We start from the raw sequence: 24,523 nt of genomic DNA, 5'->3' as shown, positions 1-24,523 counted from the left end.
CTACGGACGGTCCTTTGTGGTTTCAGACTATAGCCTAACATGTGAGGGACTTTATGGTACAAATTTTCATTCAGTTCTATCTTACATGCTTATGAATTTTGTTTTTAAAACTTTTCTCGTGGTGGTATAATTTGTGAAGTGTAGTCGACTTCTTCGGAATCTCGGGCTTATTGGTTGCCATTTCTTGTACAAGTGTTGTCGGTTGATTCCTTCGTCACAAGGATCAAGAATTGTGTTCTGCCGCCTCTCATGTCCCAACATTCTCCTAATCGACTTGTATTTTTCTTTCATGGGTCTTAAGAATACACCAAGAGACTTCGAGAGCTTAGCAATGTCGGTAGTTTCCGGGTAGATTGCAGCGATTACAGCACGTCTGCTATACTATAATGGTTACGTGCCAGATGCGACCCATCAATCACTTACAATTGATCTGCATTAAGGGCTGTCACCAAGTGGCAGATTGCTTATAAGTAGCTAACTTGGTCTTTCCTAAAATAAAGGTCTGACACCGTTGTTAGGAGGTTCGAGTGCCATTGGTCGAAAGAAAAATATAATGGTTTAAGGAGACGCCGAGGTGCCGGAATTTAGTCCCGCAGGATTTGTTTTACGTGCCAGTAAATCTACCGACACAAAGCTGACGTATTTGAGCACGTTCAAATACCACCGGACTGAGCTAGGATCGAACCTACCAAGTTGGAGTCGGAAGACCAGCATCTCAACCGTCTGAGCCCTCTGAGCCACTTAGCCTGGATGAAAAAAAAAAAAATCACAATCAGAATGTTGACCGGCAGGGTAGGAAAGTTGATGGTAGACAGTGTCTAATCACTAGATTGCATGCCAAAAGCCTGGATTCAAATCCAAACCTTTTCGCAGTGTTCAAATGGAGTGAGGGGATATGACGCTGTTGATGGTGATTCGGCCGTCGGATGGCGACGTAAAGCATTGAGCAGACCCCTTGGTATTATTCGAGAGGAGTAGGCTACGTGCCGAAACCTGGTTTCATCTCCCCGTACTTCATTATCATAATCCCACATCCAGACGCGCAGGCCGCCCAAGCGAGTCAGGTAGAAAGACCTGCACCAGGCAAGCCGAACACGTCCTCGGACACTCCTGGTATTAATAGGACACGATAAATTAGGCCTACGTCGTAAATAATTTCAGAGTATTAGGATCTCTTTTATTGCTAGTAGCATTACGTCACACCGACACAGACAGGTCTTAAGGCGACGATGGGATAGGAATGGGAAGGAAGTGGCCCTGGTCTTAATTAAAGTACAGCCCCAGCATTTGCCTGGTGTGAAAATGGGACACCACGGAAAACCATCTTCAGGGCTGCCGACAGTGGGATTCGAACCCACTATCTCCCGGATGCAAGCTCAGGGCCGCGCGCCTCTAACCGCATGGCCAACTCGCCCGGTAAAAACGTAAACACATCACCATGTTTCGTATTGTAAAACCAGTTTCCCCCAGAAGTGTTATGTAAAGTAGGGGCAGTAGCTGCTTATAGGACTTATTGAAATGGCATTGCACTCCGTTTAGCTTACCTTATCTTGGGTGATGACACAACTTATCAAATGACAATTTGCTTGTCAACGCCGGTCGCAATCGGCACGGATACACATTATGCGGTCGCTAGTGGCACGGGTCGCATGCGGCACGGTCGCATCTGGCACGCCACCACTATAATGGACTTTCTCTGGCGGGTTTGATTCACAGAGTGAGTTTCTTCTCAACAGCTATAATGTGCATACTGGCCGGTCCAGGGACGGCGTCTTCGTCTACACACAACACAACACACAGTATTGAATCCCTTGGTTTTACATGTAAAGATGGTTTCTAACAAACTGATGAAATGATCACGGTTCAAATCCCGACCTACGCATTATGGTAGTTAAAAAGAAGTCACGCCTCTATTTTTCGGGTTGCACGTAAAATTACATGTTCTATGGCTAATTATCCTGATACCAGCTACAGGCCCCGCATGATGGACAGTATCAAGCGAATCATATGAACATTCTAACAACCATATGTTTTGCACAGATCAAGGAAAACGTACACACACTCTACTAATACGGTTCTTCTTCTGTAGCCATTGACTTTGAAACAGTGCAGTCTTTCCGTCCACACGATTACGGCATGTGTTTCGGGTTGGAGTTTTTCTCGTGTCGGCTTTCAGGTGTTGTATCATCGCAACATCTGCTGAAATGTCTCCAAGAATGAGAGAAGCAAGTGCAAGTAGATATGATCTAGTTAATTGGAATAAACCGTGCAACTGGCAGCTATTCTCAAACATAGTGTCCACTCCTCAACTCCGAGTAGCACTGCGAGAAGAAATCAAATTATCGGGTTTATGCAGTGACCTGCCCCTTGTAACCAAGTAACCAAACACCTCGAACAATTGAAAACATCTGTTCCCTTACGCTCCGAGACAAAAGCGTCGATAGTTCTCGAAGAAAACCCAACGGATACATCGAATTATCTGTGGAAGGAATCCAATTGTTATAATTCGAATTCTGGCCTTCAGAACCTCTATAATTCAGCGTTAAGGCAACGAAACCTCCAAAAATGTTTTTTTTCGATCCATAGTGACAGTGAAGACGACGAGGAAAAGAAACAGTCATTAACAGAAAGATCAGTGTCGGCTGTAAATGCAAGAGCAATTATTTGACTGTGTCCATACATAGAACGTCGATATGAGATATACACAACACCCCCCCTCCCCTCCCACCTTGTCCTCTTCCTACAGACAGAGGTCTTCATTAACACGTGTTCTTCGTAAAATGGATGAATTACAAGTATTAGCTTGAAAAAGAACAGCGGGAAAATTTGGGTTCATCCTATTAACCCGGCATTACTCGCTAGTAGCGCAGCGCTCACAAAGGCTTTGAGGCATTTTTAATACGTCAATTTGAGATATTCATTTATTTCGGAACACGGCCAAGCGGGGTGCTAAAGAGCCAACCTCTACACTCGGGAGACGCGTGAGTTCGAAACCCACCGTCGGCTGTCCCGAGAATGGTTTTCTATGGTTTCCAAACGGGTCTACAGGGTAAACAAACAATTTATTTGGAACACGAAAGCTTAAAGTTAAACAAATATTTATTTAGGCATAGGAATACTTAAATTTAAACAAATTTGAAACAGGAGTAGTATGAACTAAGTAATGCAGACGTGTAATTCTGCATGCATGATAGGAAACAATAATTTTACACAGTCAGTCACCACATCACTTAGCCTATGCTGCTTTCAGCATCTTTCCTGGAACACTGCAGATTTTGTTTTCGGGTTCGAACATTTGTATTGAGACCAGAGGCTCCAGTTGGTAATTCCATCCTTTCCTAAAACGAATGGAATACAGCCTTCAACCAACGAAAGTGACTTTTCTTCCTCAGAACTTGTCGACACACTGTTTCATAGTTATGATGTAAACCTCATTTGTTTCCAGTCCACTTCCTCCACTGCTTCACCCAAACACGATGGTATCAGATCAGTGGATGTCATTGTAACTTGTATAATTTCACTAACAACAGTCACATTAGACAAACCTTCACTCGTTCAATGTGAGTAGCACTGTTACTCGCTACTGAGCGCACCGTTGAGCTTCTTTGTTTGGAAATGACCGACACACCGTCTTCCTACCAATCTGTTTGAAAGGTATAAGGAGTTTCAGAAGTAGAGGTCTTGTAAAATTGCAGTAAAAAGCAATATACTACGGATGTGAGCGCTGCGTGAAGACCGGTACCTTCGTATTGTTGAATAAAGAACTCGGTGATGATTCAAGAATGTTTTTAAAATCTATTATTTTCGGATGTCGACAGGCTCTTTTGAATAACTTCTCAGTAAAATACTATTCGCCGTTCAAAAGAAAAGTACTTACATGCAAGGTAGCACTTTTTTTTTCCATTGTGCATCCCACACTGATCTCTATACATGGATCGCTGATGGCAGGTCTCCGCTGCAGGAGAAAGTACGCCAAGTTGAGCGCGCGGTTCGCCATGTTGGCGTACCCAACCTAGAGCTCTCCTTATGGGGAAGCAATGATAATATAGTCAATTTTAAGTCGCAATTAATGGCACATTGACCGGGCGAGTTGGCCGTGCGCGTAGAGGCGCGCGGCTGTGAGCTTGCATCCGGGAGATAGTAGGTTCGAATCCCACTATCGGCAGCCCTGAAGATGGTTTTCCGTGGTTTCCCATTTTCACACCAGGCAAATGCTGGGGCTGTACCTTAATTAAGGCCACGGCCGCTTCCTTCCAACTCCTAGGCCTTTCCCATCCCATCGTCGCCATAAGACCTATCTGTGTCGGTGCGACGTAAAGCCACTAGCAAAAAAAAAAAAAATGGCACATTGGAATAATTAAAAATATAGAGACATGTTCACTCAAAGCATAAGGATATTGGGATCACTGACACGTCATTCCAGGCCCAGTAAATCTCCGGGATAGCAATAAACATGAGTGTATAGTAACGGCCGACAAATATTAACTTAGGTGCTGAATACATGCCATTAGCGATCGGTAACACAATACGAGTGAAAATCAGTTTCTGGAAACATTGCTGTAAATTGTATACGTGTATGCCACGAAATTATGCATTCTTAAAATGATGTACCTATAAACGTAGCTCACTATACAGGCCTAGATTCGACATATCGTAATCGGTGCTTGATAATGAATTTCTGTTTCCTGTTTCCATGAAATAACGCGCATATTATCAAATTAAAATATCATTGAAGCAAATGTACACATTTATAAAACCAGCAAATATTCAAAACTTGTCAATATATCACATTACCTGCAGCTTAATTTACTATTACAGACCTCTTTAATTAAATTCAGCTAGCATAGCGATATTGATAGTCATCATCAGAAATATGTAACACCAGTTAAAAGAGTCCCAAATACCACGAATAGTATAATGGGATAGCCCCAAACACCCACCACAATTTCCCTTCTCCCACCACTCCAGTGTCTGAAACCCATAATTATTACTGATGTAAATAAGGTCTAGAATTCCTCCAGACTTAATTTTCTAAGATTGTTATAAGGTCACGTCAATTATTTCATCGAAACCGTCAGTTTAATTATGAGAAATAAAAAAATATAATTAAATCTTTACTTGCAGTTAATGTTCAGTAAAATTGAAAACAGTTGGCTGTACATCACTTCTACGGTGTACAATTTGTCCATTTCTATCAAAACAGTCTTCCTCTAAGTGATCCGAGCAGAGAACAGCTGTTTTAGAAGGCTCCCAATTCTCCCGCCTGATACTCCTAATCGATGATCTTAGATGTTCGGGTCTAGAGAAAGGAAACCTACAAAAGTTAATTGCCATTTTGCTCCCAGAATATGCGAAATAAGATACAATAAACCTAAAACTCAAAATACTACCCTAGGAAGATTCTTATGTACAGTATAAAACTCCCCGATGAAATGATTTCTCCTTCTCCTGATCGGTTCTGTTTGTACATCCATAAGCTGAACACTGCGGTATGTTAATACCCCGTATATTTCAGATAAACACGTACGTGTTTAAATTGAATCTTGTAATCCACAAGTATACTACAAGGCAACGAACCTAGATTCGTAAAATACACTACTATTTACTTTGCAATAACACAGCACAGAACACTCGTGGAACTACAATCAAGAGGCCTGGCGTCACTGAACTAAGCATAAACAAAGCAAGCGCGCTCCTCATGGTCTATTGCACCGTGCGCTCGCTGCCATCTTACTACGCCTGTCATCTTCTATTCGGCTTACTGCTACCCAAGCTACCAGCCATCCAGGTATAGAGATCAGTGGCATCCCAACTCTTCATCTCCACACAGCGTTGTAATCACCATTCCCCAAGCTTTTTCCTTCTTTTATTTTTCCGCGTGTTCGGGGTCACTGTTATTCCACAACGCAGCCGTGATAAGTTTACCTGTAACTTCTTCACTAATATTTAATCACGATGTTGCATGAACGATGTCGTGCAATGCAACCAGCCACCCTCATACTTCCCGAATATCGCTGTAGTGCGAGTCTAGTGGTGTTGGCTCGAATACGAAGCCGCCAACATTAACACAGTAGGTTGTGGCACGGTCAGTTATGGTTCGGGAGAAACGTGGGTTCGAATCCCCCGTCCACCATCCTCGAAGTGGCAACTCCAGGATTGTACTGTGTCAAGGTCGCGCTAGCCCGTACACTCACATGGCGGTACGTAGCTCAACCATACCGGGAAGAGGGTTTGTAACGTATTACTCATATTTTATAAACATAAAATGTAGCTCAAGTTCTGTTTTAAAACTAATGTTTTGGAAACAAAAGATTTGTTCAACTAAGTTTTCATTAAATTTTGGAATAAATATCAATGTGAAAATTTACACAACCCCTTAAGAAATGGAATAGCATTTTACTTTACCTCATTAAATATTGAAACCGTGAACATTCGAAACTTGTATAAATCGAAGCACTTTTCTCTTGCCTTGAGACTGACTTGGCTCTGTTTCATACACTGAAGTTTGATAGTAAATAAACTGCTAAACTGTGATTTTATTAAACTCCATTCCGCTGTCTCTGCTTGGAGGTTAGCGTAGTCGCTTCCCTCAAAGTTTGATTTGATTTCCTGCTCAGACTACAATAGTTATTAACGTTTGATAGTCGACTATTTCATTCCTCAGCTCCTGATAAAAGTTAGAATTATACCTTATACGCTTGGTAAGTTCTGTTAACACCACATTCGCACAGGAGCCATTCCGAGTTCCTGAAATGAAGTAACAATCTTCTGCAGTTCTGTCGCGATCAGAGTGTGTCTGGGAATCACGGTGTTTTGTGTGCTGAAGCAAAACTGCAAAACGCTTAGATTATTAATATTATTATTCCAGACCTTTTCCCAGTTACGTGGGATTGGATTCAGCCCAGTTCACTGCTGCGTATTTCTGCGGTGGTGAGAAATTAACGAGATGCGGCTTAAACCCCTAATCCTGCCATGAATCCAACCAGGGACCCTCAAATCGAAGGCCGCTACGTTCAGCCGGGCATGTTAAGTTAGGGCAGTTTAACTACACTCTTGTGCAACGTGTCGACGAAACTCATACTCTGTCGTAGGAATCTTTCATCAGATAAGTGAATATTTCATCACGTTAACGGTCTTCCTTTCTCTTACTCCATTCTTCATGCCTTTTGACACGATGTTGTATTCCAGTGTCTGCTTTCTACGATCAATTCGTATGATAAGGAGTCTAACACTTGGCATTGTTGATGGTAGTGATTAACTTCCTCTATTAACACTACGAAAGACTCTCCGTCAGGCTCGGAAGAGAACAAGAGTTGACTAAGAGAGATCACCAACCCTCGCTCCCAAATTAAAAGCCACTAGGGCTCCTTACGATAGGTGTGTGTGTTATTGTTGATGGTTCTACTCATTCTCATAATTTCCACTCCACCCATTTTCTGTTAGTTACGTTACTCGCAAACAGCGAAGAGTAACATAAACATCCCACTTCTATCATTTTCTATAACGTAATGGCAAGATTTTGTGGCTGTTGCTGAGCGACATTTGAACTGAACCACCACGGAAACAGAAGTTTGCTCTGGTCGCTGTGACCGAGCTCAGAACCTGTTCAACTTTCCAGCAGATTCCTTTACAGTCTACTCCCGGGGCTGTGAAGTCTAATCACTCCTTATCTATAGCGATAAAGATAAGGACTCTAGTGGTTAGATAAGCGTCCACATAGCATAGTTCTGTTTCGCATCGATCAAGTAGACCTCTCTTTCTCTTCGTTTCTCTATTTGCCGTTATCTTCTTCTTTTAGGAGTATTTTCTTTTGTTCATACCTTCTCTTCCCATACTGGCATGTGAAAATTTTGTTGTGAATGGACGAGTCTTGGAACATGACAAATGTGGGGATTTGGAGCGATCTTCCCTTGTTTACGTATATTAGTTGTTTTACGTCGCTAAACTCAGGTTTTGGCTTTCCGAAAAACCGTGAAAAGTAGTTAGTGGGACTTAAACCAGTAACATTATTATAAAACTCAGGTTGTTGGTGAGATGGAATACGAAAGGACTAGGAAGGAAGTAGCCGTATTCGGGAGATAGTGGGTTCGAACCCCATTGTCGGCAGCTCTGAAGATGGTTTTCCGTAGTTTCCCATTTTCACACCAGGCAAATGCTGGGGCTGTACATTAATTAATGCCACGGCTGTTTCCTTCCCACTCCTAGCCCTTTCCTGTCCCATCGTCGCCATAAGATCTATCTGTGTCGGTGCGACGTAAAGCAACTTGCAAATAAAAAAATAAAAACAAGGAAGTAGCCGTGGTCTTAATTACGATATCCGAGTTAGCCGTGAGCTTGCATTCGGGAGAGAGTGGGTTCGAACTTCACTATCGGCAGCGCTGAAGATACAAATGGTGGGTTGTATGTTAATTAAGGCCACGACCGTTTCCTTCCCTCTCCTAGCCCTTTTCCATCCTATCGTCGCCATAAGACCTGTCTGTGTCGGTGCGATGTAAACCAGATTGCAAAAGGAATAAGAATAATAACTTGCAGGTACCGGTAACTTTACTGACAGTTTATCCAGAGAGCCGTCAACCTGCTTACATTTAAACGATGTAACGTGAAGACGAGTTAATTTTATACCTACTCCCCCAATGGAAAGTCTTAAAAATTTCCTATATAACATAGAAATTACAAATATTTATGTTTCAATATCAACATAATTTACAAATTCATAACGAAATAATCTTAAATTTCTGTACTTTCTGCGACCTACAAGTGGAATAATGCTCGTATTTCTCTTCGTTCTTTAAACTGTGTCATCATTAAGCTGTGATTAATACCTGTGTTCTTAGTTGTTTGTAAAAGTTTGAATCTCAACTTCAAGATTACCATTGTGAGTGTGTCTGTAATTACAGTCATTATGTTTTCGTATTAGTTTTAAATGATAAATGTTACGGCATCTAAATATCCCCTAGTTCTGTATTTCATGACTGAGTGGAATGTAATTAGAATAACTAATAGTATTAACTAAAAAATACTCGCTGTGGGTGGCGTGAGGCGCTTCAGTCAATAGCACGGAACTGCGTTACACTGGAAAAGCCCAGTGCCAAATGCAACGATTGCGGACGGCAGTTTTGTATACGTGCCGGTTGTGAAACTTGAAACGCCACTGCAACTGCAACAGGTATTTTCTTACAACGGTTGTTCCGGAAACGGTTGCGTTGTATCTGTCCCAGCTCTACTATCAGATAGTTCCTCAATTGTAATCGCGTAGGCTGAGTGGACCTCGAACCAGTCCTAGATGCAGGTAAAAAATCCCTGACCTGGCCCGGAATCGAACGACACACTACGCTTACACGCGGGGCCGGAGCTGCTGGATGTACACAGACAGTATTTTTTAAAACTCGAAATGTGTTATTTCGGATGGAGGTTATTTTTAGGGACTATGAAACGAGATTGACAGTGCCTCTGCAACGGGAGAGTTCCGACGTCTCGAAGGTCTTGTGAACGTAATATTTAACTGATACTAAGATTTATGAATATATTTGCACTTTCGGCTATAGAAAGGCAACATTCTGAGAGGATAGCCAGATGATTGGTAGACTCTGGTCTTGAGGGACGATTCTGATTGAGCTGGAAACAAGACCAGATTCAAAAACAACGCTGTAATTGCTTCGTGCTTGGTAACTTTGGGGGAAGACATTACAACATTTCTGAGAAAGGCATGGGCTTTAAATAGAGCTACACCTAGGGGCAACTTCTTGGTACGTCATTGTTTCCTGCTTAGATTTCAACATTTCAGTTCATTGAAGGAACTTGTTTCTGAGAATTTGGTCAGGAGCGCAAAGAGCCTCAAGAGGTTTTGACTATCTAGCAGGAAATATGAAGGCAGATACCCATGTGTGCGCAGAGTCTGCAAGAGTTACACATTGTTTTATATTTAATGATTGAACAATAACATGTCCTGACTGATTCATCATCGCCGAGCCAAAACTATTCGACATAAAGAAATGAAATTTTGAGGATACAGTATTACAATATAGGTGCTCGCTAAGGGAGGATTTTTGCGTATTCTGTCGCTAAAGGGGTGAAAAGGGGGGGTGAATTTTTAAAATATCTCAAAACCTTAACGGTTTAAATACGTGAAAATTTGTATTTGGAATCTCCTTTAAAAATAAGGAGACACGTATTTTGTTTTGATTTTAGAAAATCCTCTTAAGAGGGGTGAAAAATGGGTTGAATACCTTTCATCAGGATACTTACGCTATGTACCTGTTCTATTCATACGGGCTGTTTGCTTTAGTATCTCAACGCACTGCCAGAAAATAAGAAACTGAAAAGGATTTTATTCACTGAACATATATTCAACAAAGCCTTCAGAAAACATATATTAACAAAACATACAGCTTGTAATAAAGAAAAGCGCGCCCATAATCGTGTATCTTTGCTATTACAAACAAATTGAGCACTTGAAATAAACAAAAAATGAAGGGTTCATGGAACATGTTAGTATCTAGTGGAATGTCCCCTAGCCTGACGTCGTCGCCGCGTAGAATACGCTAATTTCTTGCACATGTCCGAGCTGATTTTATGCCATTCCTGAAGAATCACACTTTTAAGTTTCTCCTTCGTACGCACACGTTGCCTACGGATATTCCTCTTCAACGAAGCCCAAAGATCTTCGATGGGATTTAAATCCGGAGACTGGGGAGGTGTTCTAAGCTGCTTAGGAATGTGTCTTATTAATGTCAGCAGTGTGTTTTGGGTCATTATCATGCCGGAACATATAAACAGGTGGCATCCCCATTTTTTCGGCACTGTGCTTCACGTTGCATTATAGCCCTTCTTGTTCATTATTCCGTCAATGAAATGTATGTTTCACACACCTCTGGCTAACATAGAGCCCCAAAGCATTACAGACCCACCACCGTATTTTACAGTTGGGGGAGCATATGCCACATTGTCCGTATCAATTTTTCTTCATATTGTGCGGATGCCAGCTGACCCGGAAAAGGTTTAATTTTTGTCCCATTAGACCAGATAGCATCATTCCAGAATTCGTTCTCCTTTATGTATATGCTCCTTAGCGAATGTTGTCAGTCTAAGCCGTCTTTTTTTTTCTACTTACGTACGGCCTTTTCCGAGGGATTCTTCCATAGTACCCATGCCGATACGGGATCGGACTGATGGTGGAGTTGCTGATCTTCTTTCCAGTTCGTTCCTCCGTGAGTTGCCTCAATACTGGTGCACTTAATTTGGAATTTGACTTCATCAGCCGAACAAAAAAAATGTTATTTTCTTTCAGTTAAACACTTTCTCCTGGGTTTCCTTGGCATGTTCTTAAGTGCCTTTCTTTTTAAATTTATCAACCACATATTGCACCAAATATTGACCAGCTGTGCAATTTTTCGTAATGAAAATCCTTGAAGTGGCAGATGAAGTACCCACGTCCACTAGGAAGGAGACTGACACACTTGCCGTCACTGAGACTCGCAAACAAGTGGTGCGCATCATCCTGTCCATGTTTACGAATACAACTCGTTTGTCGATGCCGGCACATTCATCTTCCTGCCTGTATGTAGATAAGTACGGTTTTGACTAACGAATTATCATTGAAAAATCATGTTTTTACCCGTAATGTACGTTCTACTTCAGTTTTTCAATCGTTAATGTGAATATACAAGACTTGATAAGAAATTGAAGCCTGTACGAATAACAGAGCCGTATATCCCAAAAACTGAATATGTTACAGTCATGAAAATTGTTATTTGGAATCTCCTTTCAAAATGAAGAAACACGTATGTTTTTGTTTTTAGAAAATCTACTGAAGGAGTGACAAAGGGGCTGAATTTTTAAAATGAGAATACCGATATCTACAATATATCTCCAATATATCTCAAAACTAACATGTTACAGACGTGAAAATTGGTATTTTTTATCTCTTAAAAATAAATTGATACATATAATTTCTTTTGGGAAAAACACTTCGGGGTTAAAAATGAATGAAAAAGGGGGTTGAATTATTTTTATTAGGATATTGGTGTCTCCAAAACTGAAGATATTACAGGCGTGAAAATTGATATTTGGAATCTCCTTTAAAATAAAGAAAACGTGTTTTTTTTTTTTTGGAAAATTCACTTAAGGGGGTTGTAACAAGGATTGTTGTAACAAGGACTGAAAAAGGCATTGAATTCTTTTTATGAGGATACTTCTATCTCAGAAACTGAAGATGTTACAGACATGAACATTTGCATTTGGAATCTTCTTTTAAAATAAAGAAACACCGTATTTTTTTTTTTTTTGTTTTCTGAAAATCCACTTAAGGCGAAGTGTTGAAGGGGGTTAATTTTAAAAATGAGCATGAGTACTGTATATCTCTAAAACTGAACATCTTACAGACGTGAAACTTGGTATTTTTAATCTCTTTTAAAAATAAAGTAACGTATTTTTTGTTTTGGAAAAAAACGCTTGAGGGGTGGGGGTTGTAAGAAGGACTGAAAAATTACTTGAATTCCTTTTATGAGGATACTTATATTCTCAAAAACTGAATATGTTACAGACATGAAAATTTGTATTTGGAATCCCCTTTATAAATAAAGAAACACATATTCTTTTGTTTTCGGAAAATCCAATTAAGAGAGGTATAAATGAATTGAAAAGTTAGTTGAATAATTTGTTTATATATCTCGAAAACGAAGGATGTTACGGACGAGAAAATTGGTATTTGGAATCTCCTTTATTACAAATAAATACACACGTATTTTGTGGCAGGGGAGGGGGTGGAATCAACTTACGGGGGTGTAAAAGAGTTGAAACCGTTTGAATTGTGAAGTTAAGATTTCAAATGATATCCTAGGTGTTAAAATAACATAAGGTTTGAAACAAATTTAACCGCTCAGAGAGTTAAATGGGGGTTAACAAATATATTCCTTCCTTCCTCCAAAACGGTATAACGTTCGAAGACGAAATTCCAAATAGCGGTGTATATTTTAAATCCTAGGTATGAAATAGGAAATATCTTTTAACGTTGCATCCCTAAAGTGTTAAATGAGTTTAGCTCGGTAAACGAAATTATTCATCCCTCCAAAACCGTTAGACGCAAAAAAAATTGTAATTTTACTAGGAGGGTGTTCTATGTTCTAGGTATAAAATATCGTATACTTCAAAATATTTCTCGCCTAAGGGGTTTAGATGATGGTTGACTCAAAAAACACAGTATCCAATCTTCCAAAACCGTTTCACACTCGAACTTAATTTTTTTAATGAAGGATGGTCTTCTATATCCTAGACGTTAGTAAATATTTAAAAACATACACCCCTTAAAAAGTATTTATTCCTCCTTTACTGTTCGGCGTACAAAATCAAAATTTCACAGGGTGGTCGCTTTTACATCCTTCATGTTAAATCAGATAAGGGTTTTAAACATTCAGATTCTTCCGCATGGGGTTCAAATGAGTGTTAGGTCAGAAAATAAATAAACATTCCCCGAAAACGGTTTGACGTACGAATGTTACAGGCTCAGCTTACAGATGACTCTTCAAATTCCAAAACTTAAAATACGTAATAACTTTCAGTTTAAAACCGTGGCGAAGCACGGGTATCTTGCTAGTCATTGCATATGTTGTATTCATGTCGATCGGAAGAATCCGCATAATGCGCTGAAGAAGTTCTTAAAATAGGGCGAAACGTATATGCTGCACAATGAATATAGCTACTGGTTCTTGTCTTAAATAACAGGTTTCATTAAAATCCATGTACCCTTTTTCCACGTTTCCACAGGACTCGTGCTCTCGACATTTTATCAGAGTTGTGCAAAAAACACCAGTTATTATTATTATTATTATTATTATTATTATTATTATTATTGTATATAGTTCACGGTTTTATAATTGGGTTTATGAGCTTCTTCGGTACAATGTACATGGAAGAAGTACTATTTAGTACATACGCACATATACTTACATTGTGGACAAATAAACTTGACAGATATTTATGAGATATTTACTATACATAAAAGGTCAAAATTCTTAGTGGACGATTTTCATGAGTCCTCTGTATATGGTGGATGGTTCATGCCAATGGCAAGTGGCGAGGATTGCTGCTTTTTGTAGTTCTCTGTAAGTGAGAGGGTAGAGATTAAGAGCTTCAATGCTCCTGTCTAGTGTCTTTGCTATAATACCATTACATTCAATCACTACTGGAATTATGATAACATTGTTGAGTTTCCACATGGTTTTATGGCCAGATCTGTGTATTTGGAAATCTTCCCTGTATGTGTTGATTGGAGGTTGTGAGTATTAGGGCATGCTATGTCAATTATGAAGGAGATTTTCTTGTTTTTATCTACGAAAGTTATATCTGGTCTATTGCAGGTAATAATTTGATCAGTGATAATACTTCTATCCCAGTAAATTTTGTACTTTTCACTTTCCAAGACTGACTGGGGTTTGTACTTCCAATATGCTGTGGCACAATGGATTACGTTACTTTGTCGGGCTAATTTCTGGTGCATGATTTTTGCAATTTGGTCATGTCTGTGTTTGCCATTAATTGACAACCTGAGGTTATATGCTGGATGATTTCTGGAGATGAATTACATGGTCGACACAGATCTGAATAGACAGACGGATCATGCAGTATATGTAGTTCCTTGTGGCAATGACTTGATCTTGTATGGCGAACATGTTTCTGGGTATATATCCGAGTGTGTCAGCCACTCATGCGATGCTTGTTTGTCGATATATGGCTGAAGAGGTTTCTTTTTCCACAGAACGATCTTTTCCTCATTTGTGGAGAATGATATTGTAAGTGAAGCCGGGGTGTTCAGATTGAGGGGTGTAAAACCGTTATCTTTGTAGGGCTGAGGTTTCTGATTTATGTTTGAAGTAGCACTTTAGTGATGTAATTTGTTCATTGTGTATTATTATTATTATTATTATTATTATTATTATTATTCCGGAGACGCCGTCGGCTGTCCTGAGAATGGTTTTCTGTGGTTTTTCATTTTCGCTTCCAGGCAAATGCTGGGAGAGTTCCTCTTCATAGGCCGATTTCTTCCACTTCGTTACCCAAGTTCATTCCACCACCTCGGGATGAGAACACGTTACCATTAGCTCCTCAACTTATGTTGGCGTCAGGAAGGGCATCCGGCCTTTACGATCCCGTGGTAAACATACGTTATTATTATTATTATTATTATTATTATTATTATTATTATTATTATTATTATTATTATTATTATTATTACTAGTTAATCGGTGATGATAATGATTCATAAAATGCTCCTGTTTCTTTTTGGAGAATATTCCGATTAGAATAATTTAAACTTCTGAAGGAAATTATGGAAACTACTTTTGATTTCGATGACAGTCAGTAAATTTTAGACGAAGAAAGTGAGCATCGAAGTGTAGTTGAGACTGGAGAGGAAGAAAGGATCGTGGAGTCGCGCTGGCGGGCAGTCTGTAAACAACTAGTGAAAGCTGTGCTTTGGAGATCCGTGCTGACCTTGATTCGGGTCTCGGTATTGCCGTGGGCGGACCGGACAAGCGAGGGCTGTCCACGGCGTGCCAGGGGTGTACATCACGTAATGCTGCGGTCTCTCTCTTAAATTGCCTGGATGGAAACTGAAAAAAAAGGCCTTTGTTCTCCACATTGTTCGAATTCATAGAGTTTCAAGGAAACGCACACAGACAGATGGGAAAACTGCGAAAATATCTGTGTCATTAGTGATGGAATCACAGAGAGCGCAAGTTGCTGACCGATCGCGGTTGAGTTGGCTGGTAGAAGTAAATAATAATAATAATAATAATTATTATTATTATTATTATTATTATTATTATTATTATTATTATTATTATTATTATTATTATTATAGGATGGCCTCAGTTACCGTGAGAGTGCCTCTGTGGCAGATGGTAGATTTCTGTTAAGGCGGGCGATTTACGCCTGACTTGTTGGATAAACACCAAACATGGACGACTATGCCAGTCAGGTCTTGAAGGCTGGCAGATAAACCCTTATCCGTGGGGTATAGAGACGAGATGCAAGAGACGACTGGACTTTCCTGGTGACTTGTTTCGTGTTTCCGAGCTCTAGGGAGTTTTGTATGCATTCCCTTCTTCAGTAGGTCGGTAGGCTTTACGTCGCACGAACACAGATAGGTCTTCTGGCGACGATGAGATAGGAAAGGGCTAAGAGTGGGAAGGAAGCGACCGTGGCCTTAATTAAGGCACAGTCGCAGCATTTGCCTGGTGTGAAAATGAGAAATCACGGAAAAACGTATTCAGGGCTGCTGACCTCCCAAATGCAAGCTGAGTGGTGGTGGTGGCGGTGATTATTGTTTTAAGAGGAAGTACGACCATACTCTACTTGCTCGGTGTTAGTTATAAACAATAATTCTACTATAGCGACGGTTGTGTACTGAAATTACGTTTGAAGGAGACATTTCCTATGAAGTCTGCCTTAAAACAGACGACCTTCATTTCATTTGTGTGAAATATCTTTTAAATCTGGAGCCGCGTTTGCCGAAGTTTTATTTGGCCTATTCAAAAAACGTTTTATTTGGTTCTTCTTCCTGGTTGAACCGTTCATTTCGTACAGTTTGCCGACGTTGCGAATACATTGCAATGTTCTTTGTCAAGGCGACGGTGAAGCTGAGATAGATAGATGGAAGTGAAGATCCTTGCATAAGAAGTGGAAGCAGTGCCAGGGTTCGGGTAACGGCCTCGTGGGCGCCAACACAGGGGATAGCGTGGATGTTATTCTACCGCATTCACCCACAGTGGGATGGGAAGGATGAAACACACTGGCTCAGAAAACAAACATTCTGCCCGAGGCTAGACAGTCTCAGAAATGAAATGTAAGGAGGTTAGGATAAATAAGGAAGAAACAGAAATAAAGAAAAAAAATAGCACAGGACCTCTCAGGCAACTCGGGGGACACCAGCATGGGTGACACATCCCTCGGGATCAACATGGTGTGTCTGGAGGGCAACACGGTTCATCTCGGAAAAAGAAGACTGTTCTGACTACACCAGGGTTCACTTTTGGAAACGTCTTGTGCTCTGGAAAATTTCGCCGCGCATAATAATGATACAATGTTGTTGTATTTTTTTTTTGCTAGTGGTTTTACGTCGCACCGACACAGACAGGTCTTATAGCGACGTTGGGATAGTAAAGACCTAGGAGTTGGAACCAAGCGGCCGTGGCTTCGATTCCACTATCTCCCGGATGCAAGCTCACAGATAAGTGAGATGCTGCTACATTCCAGTGGCGTTATAAGTTTATGTTAATTTAACTTGAATTCGTCCGACGTTTGTTCGAACAAGTGTGTACATTGTGAGCCGGAACAAACGAAGTGACCCTTCAGACAAGTTTCTGCTACATTCTACCAGAAACTTTTCTTCCATTCTGTTCAATAGAATGTTCGATTCACTGCCGGACAATGGTCAGTTCAGTTTCTCAACACCTCGACTGAAAACGTAATTGAGTAAAACGAGGAAGTCAAGAATTTGCTTAATAATGAAGAATGTTATGAATATTCGAGCATGTTTGTGGCTCTGGTCAAGGGCTGTTTTTGAGCTTCACTTCGAGGCTTCAAAGGCCGGTTCGTTGTACGCTCATAAACTGACATAGGGCCGTTGCAAACATATCAGTAGCCACTGAAAATGGCACTAAATTTGCTGTCCTCACATCCAATGTCTGGCAGTCGACGGCCAAGACATTGGCGTCCTCCACATTTAGTCTGTATAGAAAACCAAAAACGTTCGGCTCGTTATTAAGTAGCGGAATTTGTTTTCCATATAAGAGAAAAACGTCTTCTTTGGTCCGTAGGATGCTTAGAGAAACGCGACAAGGATGTGCTCATGATTTCCTTTCCTAGTGAGATAAAAATGAACCATATCGTAGCAGCCTGTGACATATTTCGTTTTTCGTGTTTAATCCCCTTAATTTTATCCCATCAGGCCAGTGGTTGAAAGTGTTACGTAAGATCTAAGATTACACTATATTTTTGTCTTTAATCAACATCTTGAGAACTGTGTTTCCAAGCTGAGGACAAGGAACAAAATCCTCCGAAAACTATGAGGTTCAGTATTGCTCTGCGCTTCTGCAGCTGCACCAGTGTTTACGTTATGAAGGTCGATCACCGGAACTCCAGTTCAGTTGGCTGCCCATTCTGAGTCACATCACTCCACCATACCTTCTCTAGTTTGAGAATATCAAAATTAATTAATAATCAACTACTGCAATTCATGAAGATCTTGCGACTTGGCAGACTGCTCCAACTGGCCAGGGATCTTGTCGGTTCTAAAGAATGGTAGACATTCTCATCTCTTACGAGTTTCGTGGTATGCCTTGGATCACAGAATATGTCGAGGAGTGCGGACATTCACTGTGTGCCTTCACTTGGGCTTAAAATTGTAATGTTTGAGCCATATGCTCAAATAAATAGCACTTAAGAGGTTACTGCCTTCGGTAGTTGGTGAAAAGTTTTAATTGTTTCATAATAAACGAACGCTAAACAGTCCTTGTAGACTGGCAAGTTGAGATGTCCCTCTAATCAGTATGAATGGCGGGCCTTTCTGAAAACTATGAACAGACCTAGCGAATTATTATTGAAGTAGTGTCAGAAGTTTGGCCATTCAGTTCGTGTTGGTGATAATGACAACTGTCCACATGACTAAGATAGATAAACGTTGCTTCCGAATGTGGCCATGTTCTCAGAGAAACACTGAATGGTGTACGTTAGCGAGGTGGCCCTAGCGAGCTTCTGCTTCTTCTTGGCCGCAAAAACGGTCAAGTGCGAACAGCGTTTTTCGATCCTGACCAACATTGAAAAAGAATTACGGATGTGTCTGCGTTTCTTTTGAACGATGGTATGAAAGTAAACAACGCCACATTGCTGACAGAACATCCTCAATTTTTCAGTTTTCTGTTACACATTTGCAGTTCTCTACTTTACTGAAGTAATTGTGTTCGATTTTCCCTCCTTCTTTTTTGTTTTGTTTGCGGACACAGTCCAGCAATATCGAGGCTCAATGTACCCTGAATAGATGGTAACATTCATCTCGTCCCATTATTTTATTTCTGAAATATTTTAAGAACGAGTTTGCCTTCTTGTTGGAAGCCGTTAATTGTCTTATCGTGGAAGAAAATAATTGAAGAAGATAATTTATATTCTGTATCGATGATCCATATGTCTGTAGAAAGAGTCTCGGTGAACTGTTTTGAACGAGTGAAACGAAGGCTAGTTTTAACTTCTCCGAATGGAAAGCGCCCGTCAAGTGTTTTTTCGGGAAAATAATTTCAGGATAAGACTTCATTCCATTGGGAACTGATATCAGAACTTGCGTATCATGATGATGAGTGCTCCCTACCTGCTTACCCCGTGGTAATGTGATACAGCGGTGATGCCTTTGTTGGGTCAGAGTTAAATACAGTACTCAAGCCCCACTACTTGGCCTATCGTCTCTCTCTTCTGGGGGGTGGGACGCGCTATAGTTAGAGTTAGAGGAGACCTTCTCTTAACGAACTGAATCTCACCCTAAATGTATAAAATGAGTGGAGTGCAGTTCTTCACAATGACTTGTATTTATTCTGTACTAGAATAAGGTACTTACATGCTACCATCATTCAGTGCACCGATTAGCGTCTGATGCCGTGTCACGGCCTTCTAATCTCAGGAACTAAAGCTAGTCACTGATGGGTTGAGGGCGCGAAATTCCCGGTTGCGTGGTCACCATATTAGAAACCCTGGTTCTGTTCCTAGTCTTCCCGTTGTTCAGTTAAGTGTTTTAATGTTATTTGATTTCATATACTATTTGAACTGCCATGGAGAAAAGACGATGCAAGCGCAATGGAACAGAATGCTTCAGTGCTGAAACATTTCATAGTAATGCCATAATGCTCGTTTGAATATGTTACTGTGTACAAGGAACTAAAATAAGCAGCATTTTCGATTTATTTATGAGCAATAAACTTATGGCAACCTAAAGTATTTAAAGTGACTGCTGCCTTCAAATTTCATGCCCTGTATGTAGCTAAAGAAGTACGGTACGATTATTTTACCTTCCTAACATTCAGCTCTAGTTCCTAAATTTGATGTCGATTGTTGCACCCAGTAACAGTGTTAACTACGCCGGTCATGAGTTATCGCTGACGTTTTTAGAAAAGGGGAGAAGATTACTTGGTCTTTTTTCCATGGCAGTTACTTAATTAAAATAGTATATGAAATCAAATAACACTTACGCCTGTTCAGGTATGATTCATAGCAGTATTTATTTATTATTTACATAGTCTACGCCCACATTGGAGCACTTAAATCAAACCCAAATACATTTACGTTAACAAAGAATTAACTGAAGATTTAGCTTGCATCATCTTCTTCCTTTCCCAAAACCTCTTCATTCTGGCTGACCTGGCTGCCCTTTCTTCATCAGATATGATATATTGTTTGTGTTGTACAGTTTTTAATGACAATCTTATTTGTCCTTTTTTCTTCTCTATTTTCAATTTGTTTCATTGTAATATTCAGCTCTTCTAAATCATTCTGAACTTTTTTAAACCGATTTTTTTTTTTACTTTTCCAAAAGTAATTAAATAGTTGTTTTATTATCCTATTATCATTTAATCTAGAAAGATGACAGAAAAAGGCAGTATATTAAGAAAGTTTCACTTTTTTACAACATTGTTGTCAGATAAAAAGTTAGTTTCCTACACAGAATGGCCGGTAAGATGCGCTAGAGAAAGTATGAAATATTTCCGAAAAAGTTGTGTACCATACTTTCTTTCAAAATCCTGCAAGGTGTGTGAGGAGCTGACATGGACGCAGCTTTGTCGTCCTTCTCCGTCAGATGACGCACACTACGCGCGTGTGTTTGTTTTCCCAGGCCTCTTTTCTAAGTCCTGAGTACATATTTTCAGTCGAATGGAGTTCGCGACAATTGTGGTTCGTGATCCAGTAAATGCACATCTCCATTTCTACTGAACTGATCTGATAGTGCCACCATGTCTCTTTGTGTGAAAGCTTACATATGACTTGTAACTTGTTTCTTGTTATCTAATGAATTGTTTGTTTGTGTGTTGTAGAGTCATACCGCCAACAACAATAACAACAGCAACAACCGCGCGACAGCCACTACCACGACCACCAACATCAATATGAGCAGCAGCTTGCACCAGAAGGTGTTGCGGTGGGGTTCCGATAGCTCTCAGCGCGCAGTGGGGGGCCCTGTTCCTCTGGGACGTCGCAGCTCGAACCCTGGTTCCACGGCAGCCACCACTACGATCGCCGTCACGGCGTCGCTCGTCTCGTCCGTGAGCACACTGATCCTAGACAACATGCGCAGCGAGACGGCCTCCACTGCTGTCGTTCATCGCAAGCTGGACCGCAGTCAGAGCGAGCCGGCGTCCGCAGCGTCCGCTGTGGTCAAGGCCGCCAACATCAACACGAGCCGCTACAAGACAGAGCTGTGCCGACCTTTCGAGGAGAACGGCTCTTGCAAATATGGCGACAAATGTCAGTTTGCGCACGGCGCCCACGAGCTGCGCAATCTGGTGCGGCATCCCAAATACAAGACTGAACTCTGCCGAACCTTCCACACCATCGGTTTCTGTCCGTATGGGCCTCGCTGTCACTTTATCCATAACGCGGATGAGGCGCGAAACAAGCCGAAACCTCTGGAATTGACCTCCACAGCAGCAGAATCATCCCCTACATCGTCCCTGAGTCAGTCCCCTACCAATTCCGTGGGCTCCTTCTTCTCCGAGACGGATGTCTTCTCTTCCTTGTCACCACAGCCCCAACCACTCACCCCCACCCCAGCATTCGCTTTCGGCCAGGACTTCAACCCGCTGCCAGTGGCGGTTAAGTCCGTGTCCCCATCTCCTCCAGGCAGTCCTCGAGGCACTCCTCCTCCCGCTTCAGAAGCGCGTCTTCCAGTTTTCAACAGGCTCAGCAGCCAACTCATCCTCAGTGGACTTGGGGAACTTCTGGCCTGAACATGTTATTATTTTATTATTTATATAATATATATATATTATATTTTTGTCTGGTATGGCAGAAGAAACTTGTTATATTGTGTATATTTATATATAGCTATAAACTACAATATTACTGCACTTTTAAAAGAGAATCGATTCTGTGGCTTCCTTCTAAAAGATGCTCACTCGTGACTGATTGTTGATACCTCAAAATAATCCATCAGTACCTGAATAAATTTCAGTTCTTTAAAATGGTGTTTCTCAAATTTCAGTGAGACTGATTTGGTTGCAGTTCAGTTGAGTGAAACTACTTTGGTCGTCATGTGCATGGATTATTCACAGGGAGCCATTCTATTATTTATCTCGTTAAGTTATTGTCTTTTAGAGCAAGCTACAGAATGAAGAATGGAGGTATTAGTAATTTTATTACTCTTTTAATATGAATCATTACAATAGTAATAAAAGAGGGTGTTTTAGTCTATTCATTCCAACAAGAATAACGTGGCTGTGGAGTTCTGACAGACTGATGATGCGATGAAGGGTGCAGTTTAATTCGACACTGCCCCAAATTATACAGTTTTTAATTATATTATTTAAAGAACGGTTTAAGTTATAAGAAGCAATGATGTGATTTAAAAAGTGATGGAAGTGTGTTTTTTATTTCTATGTTTGCAATATTGTAATAATTTCTCTCGTACTCAATAGAAACACCTAATTAACCACTTTGTGTTTATCTCTTCAGTTTTGTTCCACATGAAACTGTTTAAAAGAGAGAAAATAGTTTACTCTGTTGCCTCCATTGTTTCTTGTGGAATCACTATTTCGATAGTCATTTTCAGGTTTTGTTATTCTATGGTATTTATTATTATTTTTTGTATAAGATAGAGTATTTGTAAACTCTTGTGTATGAATCTTTTTGTTCTGAGTACTGAAAGGGGATCAGTTTTTTAATGTTTGTTGTTTTATTATTTATGCTCAGCTCATATCATATCCATCTTTTACCAGTCAAAAGAGAATCACTCATGAATGTATGCTGTGTTAGTTTCTCCTGTTTTTTATTTATTATTGGAGACCAACTTCTTTCCAGGATCGAGTTCAATGTCAGGCATCATCCTGTTTGCTTTGCTCATATCTGATGCTTGACAGCTAAATTATTATTATTATTGTACTTCACCTGTTGGAAGACTGGTCTTTTGTGAATAGCAGAGAGGGTGAAAGAGTTTTGAGAGAGGATTTCAGTTTTTTGAAAATATATCTCTGCATCAGGGGAAAAAATTGATCTCTTTTTTAAAGGACAGCGTTTTCAGGGATGCTGCTTTGAAAAAAAATTCCCACTGTGTTTATATTTTTGACAAAGCTTGATTCAGGTGCATATATTATATATACTGTCTTCTCTTCAACTTAATTTGTATATTAATTTATTTTAAACTAATTTAATTTACTTCATGTGCCTGCAGTATAAATATTATAATAATATATACATACATATTATATTTTTTCCAAGCTCAAAACTGATTGTTTGAAATCCAGATTTTGTGTATCATTTTTTTTTGTTTTAATTGAAACTGGGAGTTTATTTTCCTCTTGTGTTTTTACTGTTCGTTGTATTTATGTAACTTATTATTTATGTTCCAAATGTATTTATCAAGTTTATAAAAAATAAAAGACTTGCAATTTTATATAAATCAGCTTTTTTTAAGAACTTTAAAACTGTGTTATATTTAAATATGCAGCAGAAGGATGTTGTATTACCAGCTGCTGCAACTATGAAAAGGATAGTATCATTTTCTAGAATTTTCACATAAATAAAAAGTTTATTTACTTAGTTCTTCTTTAATTTTCCCTCCTACTATAGTTGTATATTTTGAAACTGAGGAAGGTTGGCCTCCATAGATGTTGGACCATATTTCATTCCTGTCCCTTAATACTCTTGAAAGCTGGCCTGGGTTTAGGTCGCTTTTACAGAAAGGAACATTTTAAGAAATTGGACTTTCACAATAAAGTTGGAAATCCTAAAAGCGCTAAACTCGTGATGGTGCAGGAGACGAGTTGCGTTTTTCGTTTTCCTTGACAGATACCAAAATATTAAAATTCCGTCTGCTCTAAAGCTAGCTAAAGTTGTCCATGCGAGAACAGCCATCCTCTTTGCAATGTTAGAACTTGTGATTTATTAATAGGCAACTTTAATGGCACAATGAACAAAGATGGGTAAATACAATTTTATATTTAGCAAAAATACATTTTCACTAAAATACCTTAGATTATAATTTACTTGAAACAATTTTTCATACCGCAACCGTTTATTCAGCATTCTTTACAAAAGTTCTGAGGACCAGCCCTCTGTCTCTCCTCCCACCGACAAAAGATGGCGGCATGTGTGTGTGAATGTAAAACATGAATTCTATGTGGTTCATGTCGTCTACAATAGGCTTGGCGCTAATCTTAAAAAAGGCAGTCCAAGAAGGAAGTTTTTCACAGCCAGATGAAATATCAAATAGAAACAGTGCACATTTCAGAGAAGCCGCAAGTCAGCTGTTTGTTCCATACATTAGTGAACGTTC

At 40.0% G+C, this 24,523-nt stretch overlaps 1 protein-coding gene across 1 annotated transcript in view; it reads left to right on the top strand.

Moving 5' to 3' along the window:
• The window catches only part of Tis11 (Tis11 zinc finger protein), a 58,786-nt gene extending 34,999 nt beyond the window's left edge, over nucleotides 1-23,787 (top strand). Inside the window, exon 2 of the mRNA XM_067155733.2 lies at nucleotides 21,069-23,787. Coding sequence (XP_067011834.1) covers nucleotides 21,069-21,980 — 912 coding nt within the window. The 3' untranslated portion in view covers nucleotides 21,981-23,787. The remainder of the gene's footprint in view (nucleotides 1-21,068) is intronic.
• The last annotated feature ends 736 nt before the right edge of the window (nucleotides 23,788-24,523 follow it).

The sequence above is a fragment of the Anabrus simplex genome, chromosome 11 (genome assembly GCF_040414725.1).
Source record: "Anabrus simplex isolate iqAnaSimp1 chromosome 11, ASM4041472v1, whole genome shotgun sequence".
In the NCBI taxonomy this organism is placed as follows: Eukaryota; Metazoa; Arthropoda; class Insecta; order Orthoptera; family Tettigoniidae; genus Anabrus; species Anabrus simplex.
This window is presented reverse-complemented; position numbering and strand designations above follow the sequence as displayed.